The 15668-nt window shown below is 37.0% G+C and overlaps 1 protein-coding gene across 4 annotated transcripts in view; it reads left to right on the top strand.

Moving 5' to 3' along the window:
- Positions 1-15668, top strand: part of PDE10A (phosphodiesterase 10A) — a 162879-nt gene that overhangs the window by 106302 nt on the left and 40909 nt on the right. For all 4 annotated transcript variants that reach the window (XM_026793061.2, XM_005486482.4, XM_074537377.1 and 1 more), the window contains exons 4-5: positions 3139-3259; positions 5142-5191. In XM_026793061.2, the coding sequence (XP_026648862.1) occupies positions 3139-3259; positions 5142-5191 (171 nt within the window). The remainder of the gene's footprint in view (positions 1-3138; positions 3260-5141; positions 5192-15668) is intronic.

The raw sequence follows: 15668 nt of genomic DNA, 5'->3' as shown, positions 1-15668 counted from the left end.
TTATAGACACTGAATCTTAAATAGAAGGAAATCAGCAATGGGAAAAATGAATTAAGGAAAAAGTTGATGAGCATTAATAATGTTTAAATTTCAAATGAAGAAATGCTGCTTACTACATATAATAGTGTATATATGTAATAAATACTCCTTTTCCACCAAGTGTATTGAATTTTTTTGATGAGTTGCTTTCTCAAAATAAGTTTTATGCCAAATATGCACAAGTCTGTGTTAGCAACCACATTGAGTAGTGCTTGTACCAGAGTTTCCAGATGACTTAGTGTTTAAATACATGGTTTCATAAAGACCATTGTGGCTTTTCAACTAAACGTAGTTATGGTTATCCAATCTAAAACGCCTAGAACCTAATAAAAAACTCTTTGACTGTACTGTAATGAAAGGAAAACCATTTTGCAGTGTGACGGAGTGAATCTTTGTTGATGATTGATCTAAGAGTTACTTAATTGTGCATCTGGACAAGCTGTACTCATCTGGGCAGCTGTGGATGTGCAGATGGTCAGTACCAGTCGCGTGCCACGGAACAGCGGCCGGTGCCCCTTCCGTGACACGAGGGCTTTGCCCTGCTTACCAAACGTTTGCAAGCACATGTGGCAGAGGTGAGGATAAAGGGCACACAGCTATTATGTAATTACTATGCAGGTTGAACTGCTGCTTGATTAGAGGGAAAGCAGTTATTCTGCCATGGCTCATTTTGATGATGCGTTCTCTTAACGTATTAGCTTTAACCTTTGAGGATTTGATTTAAATCCTGACTGTACGTCACAAGCAAAAAGATGCGTATTCATTTCCAAGTTCTGAGAAGGCATTTTTCCACGTGATAAAGTGCATGTGTGCTTGATTAGCTGTTGTTGCTTTAGGGTATGTGGCTACACATACTTTTGCAGACTGGGGTTAGCACGTCTGAATAGTGTAGACTCTTGCTCACCATTTTCCTGCTTTACGGCTACTTATGGCTACAGATTGTAAGTATAAAAGCTCCACTTGCATGAAACTATGCTATTGTTTTCTCCCTTTGAATAATAATCATACAGGAGTAATGTGGGACACAACAGAGGGCAGGCAGTGGAAGCTTGCCAGCTGCCATATGGTGCTAATATTGGCGGTGGCATGCTGTATTGTAAACTCAAGACCTGCAGTAGTTTATGCATTGATGCAGTGTGACCTTACATTGCTGTCAAAATGCATAACCATTGCATCATTTTACAGAAGGAATTATGAAGTGTCAGGTTTGATACACGTTGAGAATATTTGGACAGCCTAGGACTTAAATGTTCTAATATGTCCATGTGGAGCAGTAGATTAATAGATTAAGAAGAGGTCATGGCAAAGATTGTATATTCTCAGGAACAATTTTAAAGTCAAGATTAAGATCTGCTGAATTTAAAGAAACTGAGAATTGATATCCAGCAAACACTTATAATTTTTTTTCTTGTTTCTGTAGCTTTTTGGGGTTTTTTGACATGAAACATCAACATACATCCTCAATATAAATCTTTACATGCTCTGTATTCCTGACATAGTGTTGTGTGCATGAAAATAAGAGGGGGAGTAAAAGTCATATAATGAAATATATTGTGTAAGTTAGGTGCTTAATCCATCAGTAAGTGTCACATGTGGAGGTTTACCCACATTTACAGGCAGAGAAGATATTGAGCAGTTACACATATGCACATAAATGTTGGAGTGGTAGTGGGCTAGACTGTGATACTCTGAACATTTATGGTATTTTCCATTGTAGTTTATATTAGTCTGATCTATATTAAACTTGGCTCTGAAGTATGAATGAGCAGAAGAGTAAGCCTTGGTCTTTCAAGCAACATTAATTTGTCTAAATATCACCAGCTTAATTTTTAGTTTAAGCAATGTAATTTACTGCATCATGGAGTTCAGTAAGTAATTGACCATATTACTTTATTCAGTTTCCACATTACCAGTTTTGGGCAGGGTAATGAATCTTTACTTAGTGCCAAGTATTGCTTCCTGTGAAATTATTGTTCGTGATGCTGTCATGCTACACATACACATTTAGTGCTGTTTTTAACAGCCCTTCAGAACTTGGGAAATGGATAAACAAATGCAGCTGAGCCCCTGAAGGGAAGCTGCATCTCCTTTCCTGTGAGATTTTACCCATATCATGCTGTTCCATCATACCAGCAATCAGCACCCCATGGCTCCCATCTAAATATCCTAACTGATTTGTAATCTGCCAGCAGATTTGATTTGTGTCTGCCATCATCGGTTGAAACAAATGCCTATGAAGCCACAGCGGCTGGCATGATTTTGACTTGTGATTTTTGTCCTTCACTTGGTTGATGTTAATTGCTTCTCTATTTGAAAGACTGAGCTTCCTGAGCTACCACCATCTGAAGGCTCTGGTGCTTGGCACAGTTCTGTCATTTGTCACACGAATCTGAGGTGGAAGATGCTAGCTAAGGCACTTGCTTGCTTCCTTTCCTGGTGGACTAGGAGCTTAAAAGGAGGGAGTTGAGGTCTACTGTGAATGTAACAGTCTGGTCAGAGAGAGAGAAAGCTAGATAAGCTTTCCCATGAATTGGTCTGAGAGAGCTGGAGAGAAAGAATTGTGAACAATCTGCAGGTGTTTTGTGATAAGCTGTTTTGCCCGTAAGGTTGTTTACAGATGGGTGGTTTCTTAATTAACCAATGGGGATGGTGCTTTGATTAAAGAACCAATCAGGTGCACCTGTAGAGAACTAGAGTATAAAAAGGAATGGATTTCCTAACAAAATGAATTAGCCTTCTTCTGACTGTTTTTGGAGTCTGTGTCATCTCTGACTCAATGATGACAGTCTACTTACTTGATAATTGTCATGTCTCTCATTTTCTTTAGACATTGTTCATGACCCTGGCTCAGTTTAGGTGATTATTAGTTGTTGAGTGGTGTTCTCAATGTGCTTTGAACAAATGTTTAATTAACAGAGGGTGGAGTGCTATGCCTCTTGTTTAGAGGTGACCTTGCTCTTCAGGTAGCTGGATTAGGACAGCTCTGCTTGGCTCAGTACTGAAATCTTGACATATTATTTTTAATGAATTTGTATGTTTTTAACCTGCAAAATGCATCTCAGTTATTCTAAAATGTTTTTCTCATCTTTGCTCCCATAGTACCAGGATACAAATATGCAAGGCGTAGTGTACGAGTTGAACAGCTACATAGAGCAGCGCCTGGATACAGGAGGAGATAACCAACTGCTTCTGTATGAACTGAGCAGCATCATTAAAATAGGTAAGAAGGAGAATCAGGTGTCTCTGAGCTGTTACTCAGCATCAGTGCACAGCACATTTCTTATGTGGTTTAATTAATAAAGACAGGTACTTAGGGATAACAGTGTTCCCATTGGATGTTCTCTCAGTGTGAACTGACTTCACCTTCTGTCCCTCAGTGAATCCCTAGCTGCACTGAAGTGAATTTCATCTGTGGAGAGAGTTGCATGTCCTATTGTGACATTAGAGTCTTGTGTTAAATGAACCAGAGAATCTGTTCTGGTTATGATGGTGTTGCAATTTCAGTGGTGAAAGTAAGAAAATGAAAGTCTATCAGTAATATCACTGCATATTTAAATTCCTTTTGAAACAATTGAAATGCCACTGGAAAAAGGCATATCTTTTATGTGATCTCAAACTCAGTTATTTAACTATTTTTTTCTATCTGATGTAAGTACCTTTTGTGGTAAGAAAATACTGCAGATGATCAAAAGTTAAAAATTAAGAACAAACAAAACACTCTCAATAACAATACAAGTGTAATTTGGCTTCTTTTTAGCCAGAGTAGATGTACTCAGACTTCAATTAGAAGTGTCACAGTAGATTTCATTCAGCTCTTTAGAAAGGTTTTACTGTCCCAGCTGCTTCATAATTTTGTACCGATGAGTAATAGTTCTGGTTTATGTATATGATGTTTTAAAAGAACATTTTCTCTGCAAAATCTGCTGATTTTGCTTAGGCTGCTATTTGGATATTGATGTCCAACTCACAGCAAAACAAATTTGTTAATAAGCAGCAAGTGAGACTGGACCATACAGAGTGCTTATGTATTACAAGTTTTTTTTTCTTTTGAATAGCAGATGGGAGGGCTTTTTATGTATTATTTCCTTTACAGTACTCATTTGACTTGTAGGTAAATATACTTACGTACTACAGCTGAAGGATTTAAAATCTGAATGCAAATTACTCTGCCCTCAACTCTTAATAATGCTGCACAGTTTATAATGAGCAAGTAACTACACAGTGGAACTTTTTTCCTTTGGTCAAAGACATTAAGAAAGCCATTTGATTTGATTGCACACAAGTAAAATGTTTTCCACTGAAATGTACTAAAAATATTTTTGAGTTCATTCATAAAATAATAGGTACCAGATAAGTCTTTTTACTCTTTTTTAGAATGTTTATGAACTTTTGGAAAGACACATGATCCAAAGCTGTTGCGTAAAGCAGGCTGAGAAACATTTTCTGCTGTATATTGTTCTGATTTTGAGGATAAGTTATGATGGTTGGTTGACTTTAAGCTTTTGAGAGTTTAAGGAACTTGACTTTACCCTGTTTCATACCACACTCTTAATTTGGCAGAAATCTATAAAGTATAAACTTTCTGGTGAGTGTTACTATTTTTAATATGGACTAGGTGCAGAAAATAGAAGCAGTTTGTTTGGAAACACATTTTTATGGCAGTATTTGTAACTCCTCATTTTCCCATGATTTTCTCTCTTAAAGCAAGGAGAAATATAGCTTAACATTTACAATTGGCATTTATTTTACTCATAAAAATTGCAGTGGTGTCTGACAGATTATATTGTAAATACACTTTTTAACGTTACATCTAGTGTTTGGATTCATTTGCTTTTACAGACATTAGGCCTTGAAGTATAGATGTATAAAGAAGTTGTTTCTAATTATCTTTTAAAATGCTGTAAATGGCAATGAAGAAAGCAAGAACCTCTAACTTTATAGACTCGTGGAAGTTTCAGGAGACACAGCAGAAGACCTTAATCTTTTGAATGGTAGATGTTTGTCCTAAGTGGAATTGAATCTGTGATTTCACCTCAAAGATGTTGCCTAAGTTTGATTTATCCCTGTGAGTACAATTATTTCTTTTGTTATTGCTTTGACAGCTACAAAAGCTGATGGATTTGCACTATATTTCCTGGGAGAATGCAATAATGTAAGTATACTGGATTAAAATGCTGCTTTTCTGTACCATCACAAGTATGTTCTCTAATATAATAATGGTGGTAATGAAAAAAAATATTCTCTCCATTTAGATCCTTGTTCTTTTTGGTTTTTTTTTAAGATTTGGCCATAATGCTATTGTTTCTCTGACTCTGGAAGCTTAACTTGTGATTTAACCCTATTATAAATTCTCTTTAAGAAACAGGAAACTTTACTTGGATTTAATGTCTGCATAGCCTTTTCTTTGCATCTAGTTATCTCTTTGATTTTTTTAGATGTTAATTGTCAGCTGCAACTTGATAGTGAAGTGATGTAGGTTCTGGTTACATAAAATAAAAATTTAAAAATTAGTAATTCAGTTACTTTCTGATGTAATAATTCAAACAACAGCAAGCCAAATATTTGTTCTTTTGTTATTTGAATGTTAGAATACCTTGCATTTTTTCTATCCAGTTGGATTTGTACAGTTAGCATGATACGAGACTTTGTAATTACTTTGAATGGCTACCAGAAGGAAATTCGGTGCAGTCTTTCATTGGTTCAAGAAGCAAGCAGTGATTAGAGAGGAAAATATTTTTTCTCGTCTTATTTTTTCCTTACTTTACGCAGTCAGTTTTGATAACTTATTCTTCTATAGTCCATTAGCCAATTAGCCATGCAATTTCCTTTGCATGTTGTGCAATATTTGGATTCAGAAAAAAACTGTAAAAGTTACTTTTTTGAAGTAGTGGTAACAGAATTGAAGATGTACAAACCTGCAAGTAATTTGATATGGAAGAAGGCCCATACAGAAATTTCCTATAAGAAATGGAAATGAAGTTTTGCATTTTTTGTGATATAACTGTTTCACATAATAAAGATAACCCACTTTATTATTCAAAAATTCTTTCTTCTCTCAAGGACTTCTGTTAAGCAAATAAATAGCATATATTGTTAAATAACTCTTTCACTGAGAGATATAATTTAAGAAACATGTTGTTCATCATTTTGAATGCCGTCTTTGGTTCTTATTAGTAGGTGACAGCATTCATTGTCATGGGTAGGGGTGATAGCAGCAGTCACTGAAAATTTCCCTCCTGCTGCCGGAGGCAAGAACCTGCAGGAAGTTAAGTCTCCATCCCAGATGCACAGCTCTTGACAGCTTTGGTGGCAGTGACTGCCTGCCAGCTGAGCATGCTCATCTCTGAATGCTTTCTAAAAGATTACAGTAAAATTAACTTTACTGCTTGAGACAAGGAGAATTTTTGCTATGGTGAGGTTTTTCCTATTAGATTAGTATGGCATAATATGGCATTACTCACAGCCTTTTTGAGTTGAGGCTCAAAAAGGGCCTGGGTACTACATGACCTTCTGCTTTTTCTTTTCCTTTTTTTTTTTTTTAACAACATATTAGGAAGATGAATCTATTTGCTTCCCAGTATTCCAGTACAACTCTTTCCTGAAAAAAAGCTCCAACCACTAAAAACACACATTGGCTTTATTAACCACTGCTATGTAGCTGCATCACCCAAAATGGAATGTTCTTCATGTAGTTACTATAGGGACTGATCCCAAGTCCTTTGAAGTTAGTGTGAGATTTTCCATTCACTTTAGTGGGCTTTGGGCCAAACTCGTGTTTGTAGTCTTGTAGCTAAATGGTAATGCATTAGCCTATTTCTTATAATAAATTGTCATTGTAAATTAATTTGGGTAGCCTTTGTCTCTTGAATATTTAATTTAAAGCATGTATCCAAGTGAGATTAGCCATTGCCCAGCAAGCACTGGCAATGAGGTTTTATTTATTTTTATTAAATGTCTTTTTAAAATGGGAACAAAAAGATTCTGCATAGCAAAATCAGGAATGAGCTAATTCTTTAAGCTGAAATTTAAAAAAAACCAACAACCTCCCCCCCCCCCAGAAAAAAAAAAAAACCCAAAAGAACCCAAAACCCCTTTGATTAGCCTCCATGAAGTATTTGCTGAATATCTATGGTCATGTGTTGAAGAATAGTATCTGCCTTTTGCTGGCTTAAGATTTTGGTGGTAGATATGGGACTTGAATTTTGCAAATTTGGCAAAATCCTTCCCCTGACCCCACCACCACCCCCTGACCCTATCCCCCCAATTTAGCATTGGGCTTTTTGTTCATTAGCTTAGAAAATATCTGCTTGGTATCTAGCTAGGAATGTGTGTCTGTGTGTATGTGTGTATACATCTTTTTGGGAATCAAGTTTTGGGATGGGAGTGTGTAAAAATGGAGGAATCCTATTAACAAGTAGATAACTGCTTTCAAATGGTTTTCTAATATTTAGTGGTGTGTGTGTTCTGACTATATTCTGTAAGAGAATTTATGACCAAACCTGAAGCATAAGCACTAACTCTACTTCATTTCAGTTCCTGCTTTAAATGTGTATAGATATACTTTTGCTTGTTTAAATTAATCCAGATTTGCGAATTTTGGTTTATGGTAACGTCATCAAAGGAGAATTTTTGCAATATGAGATATCTTTAACTACCTTTAGCCTGGATTAAACAGTGAGTTTCTAATTAGGATATAAGATAATTTTCATTTTACAAAAATGTTTAATTTTTGAAAAATGAAAACTAGTAAATGATTACTACATAATTTGTGCTATTATTTCTTAATATTAAGAAAATTGCCATATAATTGTAAATTGCTTTTTTAATGGATTATTAAGAGTGCACTCTAAATCATTCTTTGGTGCCATATTTAATATAGGCAGAATTTTCTTTACATGAAAATTACATTAGTACTGAAAGAAAATTCATCTAGTTTGAGGAAAAGCTCTAGATTAGCCAGTCCCTTTCTTTTTGCAAAACATAGATGATACACTTGCCTTTAAAGGAGGACAGTGCTTTAGAAAAGAATCCTTTGGAGTTTAATGGCACCAAAGTAAGTTTGTAAAAATATCTGTCCGTATAAAAAGTTTTTTTACAGCCTTATTTTCTTTCTCTCTATTGAAGTTTACATTCTATATTAAGTTGGAAAGAAGCATAAGGACTAAATAACTTCTGGCTGACAGTTCAGGTTGAATGCCTTCAAGGTATTGACTTGAGTGAATTTGCTTGAAATAGAAGATGCCACATCAATTGCAGATTCGAGTGAATTTTTTTAATGCAAGTAATACTCAGAATTGGTGCCAGAATGATTCCAGTGTGGATAGTTCAATTATTGTAGCATCCTTCTGGGTGTTCAAATTGCTTGAAAGCACTACCACTCAGTGCAGTCCTATCTGAGAGTGTTCTGATGGTGATTCTGTTTTTCAAACGATTGCCCTCTAGCAGGTAAGCACCCCTTGCATGCCCAGCTCCTTCCTTCCCTGTGAAGTTGCCCAGTGTTTCAGAATCTGGTTCTGCCTGTGCTGTATATGTGCTAGAATGAATTGCAAAGTACTTGTGCTAAAAACAGTAGAGCTTTCACATCTGGGTCATAATCTGAACAGACCTGGGCCCATACTGCCTCTGGTTTTTGAACTTTCTTCACATCTAAGGGATTATCCGTGTCCATGGGTTAGTGTAGTTATGCAAATAAAGTTGGTTTTTTCTCAGGTACATAGCAGCTGTTTTACAAATTCTATATACTGGAGAACAGAAACACTTCCAAATCAAACAGGAATGTTTCACAACTCTCCAGCAAAGGACATTTTCTTTTTTGTTTCTTATGGGGATGAATGAACAACAGTTCATAATTCTCCTGTTCTGACCTTGATTAAGTATCATCTTCAAACATGTCTTAAAGGATTTACTGAAATCCTCATATTGGGTACCGTGTGTGTAAATCAATTGCCTAAGTATCATGCTAGCTAGGCATTTAAGTCCATAAGCTGACATCTTTACAAGGCACTATTTCTAAAATACTTATCACAGTTATAGAGTTCCTAATGTATTACTACCTTAATCAATTCTTCAGATACTTGTTTATAGTTCTTACTTGTATGAGTAATTTGCCTCATGATTACACCGTGATTCCTATGTAAAGATATATGACTACGTGTTTAACAGGCATACACTTAAAGCAACTTTTACTTGGTCTTGTGTTGCTTAGTTCCTGAAACTGCAAATTGTGTTGACAAACAGATTATCCTCGCTTCAGACAGAAGTTTCCAATAGCTTTATTGTAAGAAATAATTATGCGAGGCCACAAATATGTGCACATACTCTGTGCTTCAGGGTGTATTTTATTAAGCCGTTCTTTAATTTCTAGTCATGCAAAAGTTGTTGCCACTTGATGTGTATGCAGTGCCACCTAGTGAGTTTATGAGGTGGGTGATTTGAATCAAGAACAGGAAAAAGCATGTACTGCCTACTATCTCTGGTTTTTGAATGCATAGACATCTTCTCTGAGATTTGAGTCTTTTAGACATGTTTCCAGGTGAAATCCTTCTAGTTGCAAGTCAATTCAGGAAACTTTGGTCTTTATCCTTGAATCAGTTCTAAGACCATGGTGTTCTTTTATATGTAAAGTGGAAGAAATCTGTTGCATTCTTATTTGCCAGTGAATAGTGATACTCAGTGGAGAGTGAAAGCTCTTGTTTAGGTACAGTGTTAGAGTTTAAATTTGAGTCAATAAATTATCAAGCTGAAAGAAATAAATAACTGTCAAAATGTATCTTAGGGAAATTTGGTCTTGTTTAATTTAATATTCAGGTCAATGGACTTCTGGAATGTGTTCATGATTAAAGTATCATAGAATATACTGAGTTGGAAGGCACCCATCAGGATCATTGAAATCCACTTCCTGGCCTGCACAGGACGCCACAAGAACTGGCCTGTGCCTGAGAGCATTGTCCTGAACTCTGCCAGGCTGGTGCTATGACCACTTCCCTGAGGAGCTGTTCCAGTGCCCAACCACCCTCTGGATATAGAACCTTTTCATAATAGCCATCCTAGACCTCCCCTGACACAGCTTCAAGCCATTCCCCCAGGTCCTGTCACTGTCACCACAGAGCAGAGATCAGTGCCTGCCCCTCCTGCTCCCCTCATGAGAAAGCTGTAATTGCAGTGAGGTCTCCTGTCAGTCTTCTCTTCTCCAGTCTGAACAGACCAAGTGAACTTGGCTGCTCCTCAGGACTCTTCATCATCCTTGTTGCTGTGGTTTGGCCATTCTCTGAGAGCTTAATGTCGTTTTTACATTGTGGCACCCAACACTGCCCCCAGCACTGGAGGTGAGGCTGCCCCAGCTCAGAGCAGAGCAGGACAATGCCCTCCCTTGCCTGGCTGGTGATGCTGTGCCTGATGCCCCCAGGACAGGGCTGGCCCCCCTGGGTGCCAGGGCACTGCTGGCTCAGGTTCAATTTGCCATCAACCAGAACCCCCAGGTCCCTTTCCGTGGTGCTGCTCTCCAGCATCTCATTCCCCAGTTTGTGCATACATCAGTACATGCTATAGGTAGAATGCAGAAATCACTAGAAAACTAGACAGAGTCCAGTTGTTTGTGTTTCACTATCAGAATGGAAGGTGGTTTTGCATAAATCTGCAGCGATTTATTCAGGTATCTGGTTTTGCTTACTATATTCATTAATGCACAGGTAAAGAAAGAATACAGGACTGCAGATATGTTTGTAGGAGCAGATTTGATTTCAAAATGGGCTTTGGAAAATGATCAGAAGAAACCAGACAATGATTCAGCTAAGTGCTTGGCTTTCCACATATTGCCTCTCTCTGTGTGGGGCAGTTGATGACTCTGAGAAAGATTCTAGTGTTTTCAGTGAATTTGAAGGTAAAAATAAGTCTGCAATAATCATTGCTGTATGTATCACAAACAGAACTCTAGTCCTAATGTATTTTTCCTTTTTCTCTCTCCACTGCTAAAGCCTCAGATGGAATAAAACATTTAAACACAGCACTTTAAGAAAAAATAGAATTGGAGGAGCTGAAGTGAGTTCAGGAGAGAGCAGAGACAGTGGTCAGGAAACAAAAGTGGTTTTGCTTAGTCTAAAGAAAAGAAAGTTGAGAGGTGAAGATAAGCTTGGATAAGGCAGAGAGGAAGGGAATCATCTCCAATACCTATGGTGTGTAGGGCAAGAAGCAGTGTGCTTGACTTGGCATTGGGAAAACTTCCTCAGCTGTGGCTGTAAGGAAGCGTGACAGTCTGTTACTTGTGCAAGCTCAGGGATCCTCATCCCTGGAGGAGTGTTTGGGACCTGTTCTGCCAAAGGTCTTAGAGAAAAATGCTTAGCTGACCATGCCTTAAAATTGAAGGGATGGTAGGGAGGCATATCAATTTGATTTTCTGTGTCAATGAACTTCTATAACTTTCATGGTGGTTTTTTTTGTGTAAATCAGCTGGAAAGTTTCCAGGAGTTAAGTGCAGTTAAAAATTGATACTATTCAGAAGGGTGAAGACAGAACCCTCCTGCCAAAAACAAAAGAAAAACAAAACAAACCCAACTGTTAGTAGTTCGACAGTAAGTGCACCATCTTCATTTCACTGGTATCCAACATTTGTGCATATGATGTGGCTTAAAATTGCAAATCTATTCTAATACACTGTGTTATATTGCAAAGGAAACAAGTTTTTTATAAACAATGGGGGCAGTTGCTGGTGTTTTTATCTGGTGTCTTCTTTTATCTCTGTGTGCCTCCCTCGTACAGTCAGACTGTGGCACTTGTGCTTAAACCCATAATTTCCTAGAGCTCTTTAAGCTTTTTGCATGACAGTGTTGGACTCCTTCTTCAAATATGCCACATAACAAATGCAAGGGGCTTGGCTGTAAATAATTTCCAAATTAAATCATGTTAGTTTGTTTTTCTTGGTCATCTTTGCCTGTTGAGTTTTATTCTTGCTAAAAATCCAGACCTTAGGACACAGCCTTTGTAAATATCTGCAGATAATTTTATCGCTCGGTTGTGTGGTCTTACATTTAAGTTGTCCTTTACCAAGAGTGAAAATCTATTGCTGTTATTGAACAGAAACAGATGTGAGCACCAGAGGCCATTAAACTCACTTAATATCAGCTTGATCAATTTCCATTTTCTCTTTAATTTTTTCTTTCCCCCAAGCATCGAATCACATAGCAATGCTTTAGTATGAAGGCTTTCATTTAATGTCAGTTGAATATGAAATGATTTCCCATGAAGCATTTTAGGACCAGTTTTATTAGCAGATTGTCCTGAGGAATAAACTAGATCAAAATCCAGTCACCTGTACCACCAAAATAGTTTGTTAGCAGAATGCTTGTCTCATGTGTACTCATCCTTCATTTTAATCATTAAAATGTCTGGTTCTTATCCAGACTACTTTTCTGCAAGGAGCTTTTAGAAAAATTGGTTTATGATTGTCATTTGGTTAGTTATGAGTAGTTACATGAAAAGAAGAAATAACTGTTTGTGAAATTATGATGATGATGAATACATGTTTGCAGTTTAATTCCAATCCTGACAAACTTTATGTAGTTGGTTGAATGGTTTCTAGGTTTTGTGAGATAGGATTCGGTGTTGAGCTGGATTCCAACAAACTGCATACCAACAGTGGCTAGAAAAAGAGCATCAATTATACTGGTGGTTGTCATCTTCATCAGAAGAGCCTAAGATGGAAATCACTGAAAACTGCAGTTTTCTTACTTAGTGCTGTAACAATATCTGTCAAGAGTTGCGGATGCTATTGTGTTATGAGACTTGCTGCTACTATTTGTATTTTCTTTTATTGGGATTTTATTCTGCTGTCTCTGTCAAGCATTAGATTTTCACTAGAGAAACCAACAGTGGGGCCAAGTTACACCAGTATGACAAGATGAACATGAGTAATTCTTCATGTGCATGCTCGTAGCTGTTAGAGATGAGAAGTAAAGAAGGTTTTTTCAGCCACAGTAAGAGATTCAAGATAAATTACTTAATCATGTTACTAGACTGAGTGCATAGTACCAAGGAAAGAGCACCAAACCCCATGGTATTATGGCTTATTGAGTATATTCTGATCTTGTTATGTCTCTGAAAGCCAAGTTTATTTGTGAATTGAGGATGTTTTCATCTTTATATCCCTCAAGAAACAGTTACAGTACATCATTCTGCATTCCTGTATACTAGCTTGTATATACATTAGTATTTTTAAAATATATTAGAGACAACAATATGTTACCTATACCTAGAGTGCCTAAGAAACATGGCTTATAAAATAGAATCAATAGAATGTTTTAAGTTGGAAAAATCTCTGAAATCATTGAATCCTTCAACTATATAGCCTAATACCACCAAGATGAAATGGTGAATTTTGCAATATTTGTCTGTGTTCACCAGTGTGTAAACATTTGTTAAGGTCACAATTTCTTTTGGACTTTCTGTTTTGCTTCAGTTTGCTTTTTTAACAACCTCTTGATCTCTGTGTTCATGATAGGTCATTAGTGGATTCCAAACCACACTGTTACATCCATCAGAATTAATAGGAGATTTTTTGGCTGTCGATTTATAAAAAGTGAATTAAGTGACTAAACAAGGAGGGGAGGAGTAATTTCAAAGATTTTAGGCCCACCCAGAGCAATCTGTCCTGTCACAGGTGGAAGGAAAGAAAGAACTTCATGTGCTCTAGGGTTTCGACAAGTTACAGGAAGTTCTTGATGTCAAACTTTAGTGTTCCCCTGCCTACTACATTTAAAGAAAGAAGTCCATCACCATATGGAACTTATTGGAAGAGTATTTTCAATAGGGTAGTTAAGACTGATGTAGGAAAGGAGGTTCTGCCTTTGTCTGGAAGGAGGGTAAACAGGTCAAAACTGGGAATTAGAGAGTCCTGTGGACTGCCAGGTGCCAGAATGCCTGAACCTGGAAGCTTCCAAAGGATTCCCTCTCCAAGTCAATGTTTGTCCTTTTGGTAGTTTTTCAGATCCAGACTGAATCTCCCATTTTGGTTGCCTTCTGTCTCATCAGCAGAAGAGATACCTAATGCTCTTTCTACACTAGTTATCTTTTAGTATTTAACTTCTGCCTGGAGAGAGACAGTGACATAGCATTATCAGTAATGAGCTATTTGTATTTATCCCTTTCTGATACTGACTTAGAGGCTCACTGCAAGTGGTAGTAGCAGCAAAAGAGTCTGTGAGCAGTGCACAAATGTCCTGCTGTCTCCTTTTACTGCATTGTGAGTTATCAGTATAGTATTTGGGAAATCAGGGGCCCTAATATTCTCATATTTCCTTTTTTATTGACTGTATATTGGTTAACTTGTGGATGAAGATCCACTTGTTTCTTTTTTTGATTATTAATCATTGTTTATTATCATTACCAGAAACACAAACTGTCTTTTTTTGAAGTAAAATATTCAGACTAACTGAGAAAATGCAAGTTAATTTGAAAGGGCCAAATTTATTAATTTCTTCATTTACTTGTGAAGCTGTACACAATATATCTGGTGTCTGTATGGAAACACTTCTAATTACCTTTTGAGCTAGTGAAAGAATATTGGAATGTACATTTGCAAATTAAAATAATGCTGGAGTTCTTCACAGTTAGAAGAAAGTAGATGTCCCCCAAACTTTACCATCACTGCAATACATTTCTTTTCATAAGTATTTTCTTAAGAGAAAGAAAATAAAAGTGAGCTGGAGAGGTGATGTGAAAAACCTGCTGTTTTTTGAGAGTGTTAATTTTAGAGATTCCCATAAAGGTCTGTCTGTGGGGTACCTCAGAAATTATTTCAGTAACATGCCATAGTAGAGCAGAGCCCAGTTTACTTTGTTTTGTTTGGCTGACCTTGCCATTGATGCCTTCTATTGGAGACATTTCTACATAATTAATTGGCAATAAACATTTAAACTCATTCAGATTTAAATTCATCAAATGTGGAATGTACAACCACTCACAGCATTAGCTGTATGTATAAAGTCAGTGTGGAATGGTAGAAGCTTATGGATTAATTTTGGCTCATGTATGGTTAGGAGAAAAATTGCCTTTCTTTTTAATAATGCTGCCTGGTTAGGATAACATTATCATTTGTTCTGCACAGTCATTTCTACCTCTGCAGTTAGGAGGAACAGTGGCAAATTTAGAACCTGTTGGGTAGTTAGAAGAGTTTTTAGATCACTGACCCCTTAGCCACAGGTTTGCAACTTTCCTTAGAAGCAGAATGGGGTTGCTTCTGTAACGCCTTTTTGCAGAAGCTGGAAGTAAAATAATGTTCACAAACTTCTTTCAGCATAGGGAAACTTGTTCACAGCAATACTTCATTGTGTTAGCAACAGAGGGGTTTACCAGACAGAATGATACACAAGGACACAGGAAAGACTGTGCTGGTGGAAGCAGCCTTAGCAGGCAATACTTCATAAAGTCAGCACAGGTTTTTGGCCATTGAAGGTGTGGGAGAAGTGAATTCTTTGTTTTCTGGTGCAAGTTGTTGTTCGATTTTCTTCCTTTTTTTTTTTCTTTTTTGTTTTGAGAAGCTCTTTCTGAGAAGACAAAGATTTGTGCATTGTATTATGTTTAGGACTGGGCATCCTCAGGATATGAGTGTGAAAAGCATATTTTACACACATAATTTA

This window comes from Zonotrichia albicollis, chromosome 3 (assembly GCF_047830755.1).
Source record: "Zonotrichia albicollis isolate bZonAlb1 chromosome 3, bZonAlb1.hap1, whole genome shotgun sequence".
NCBI lineage: Eukaryota > Metazoa > Chordata > Aves > Passeriformes > Passerellidae > Zonotrichia > Zonotrichia albicollis.
The sequence above is the reverse complement of the archived record's forward strand: the minus strand, read 5'-3'. Positions and strand labels throughout refer to the sequence as shown.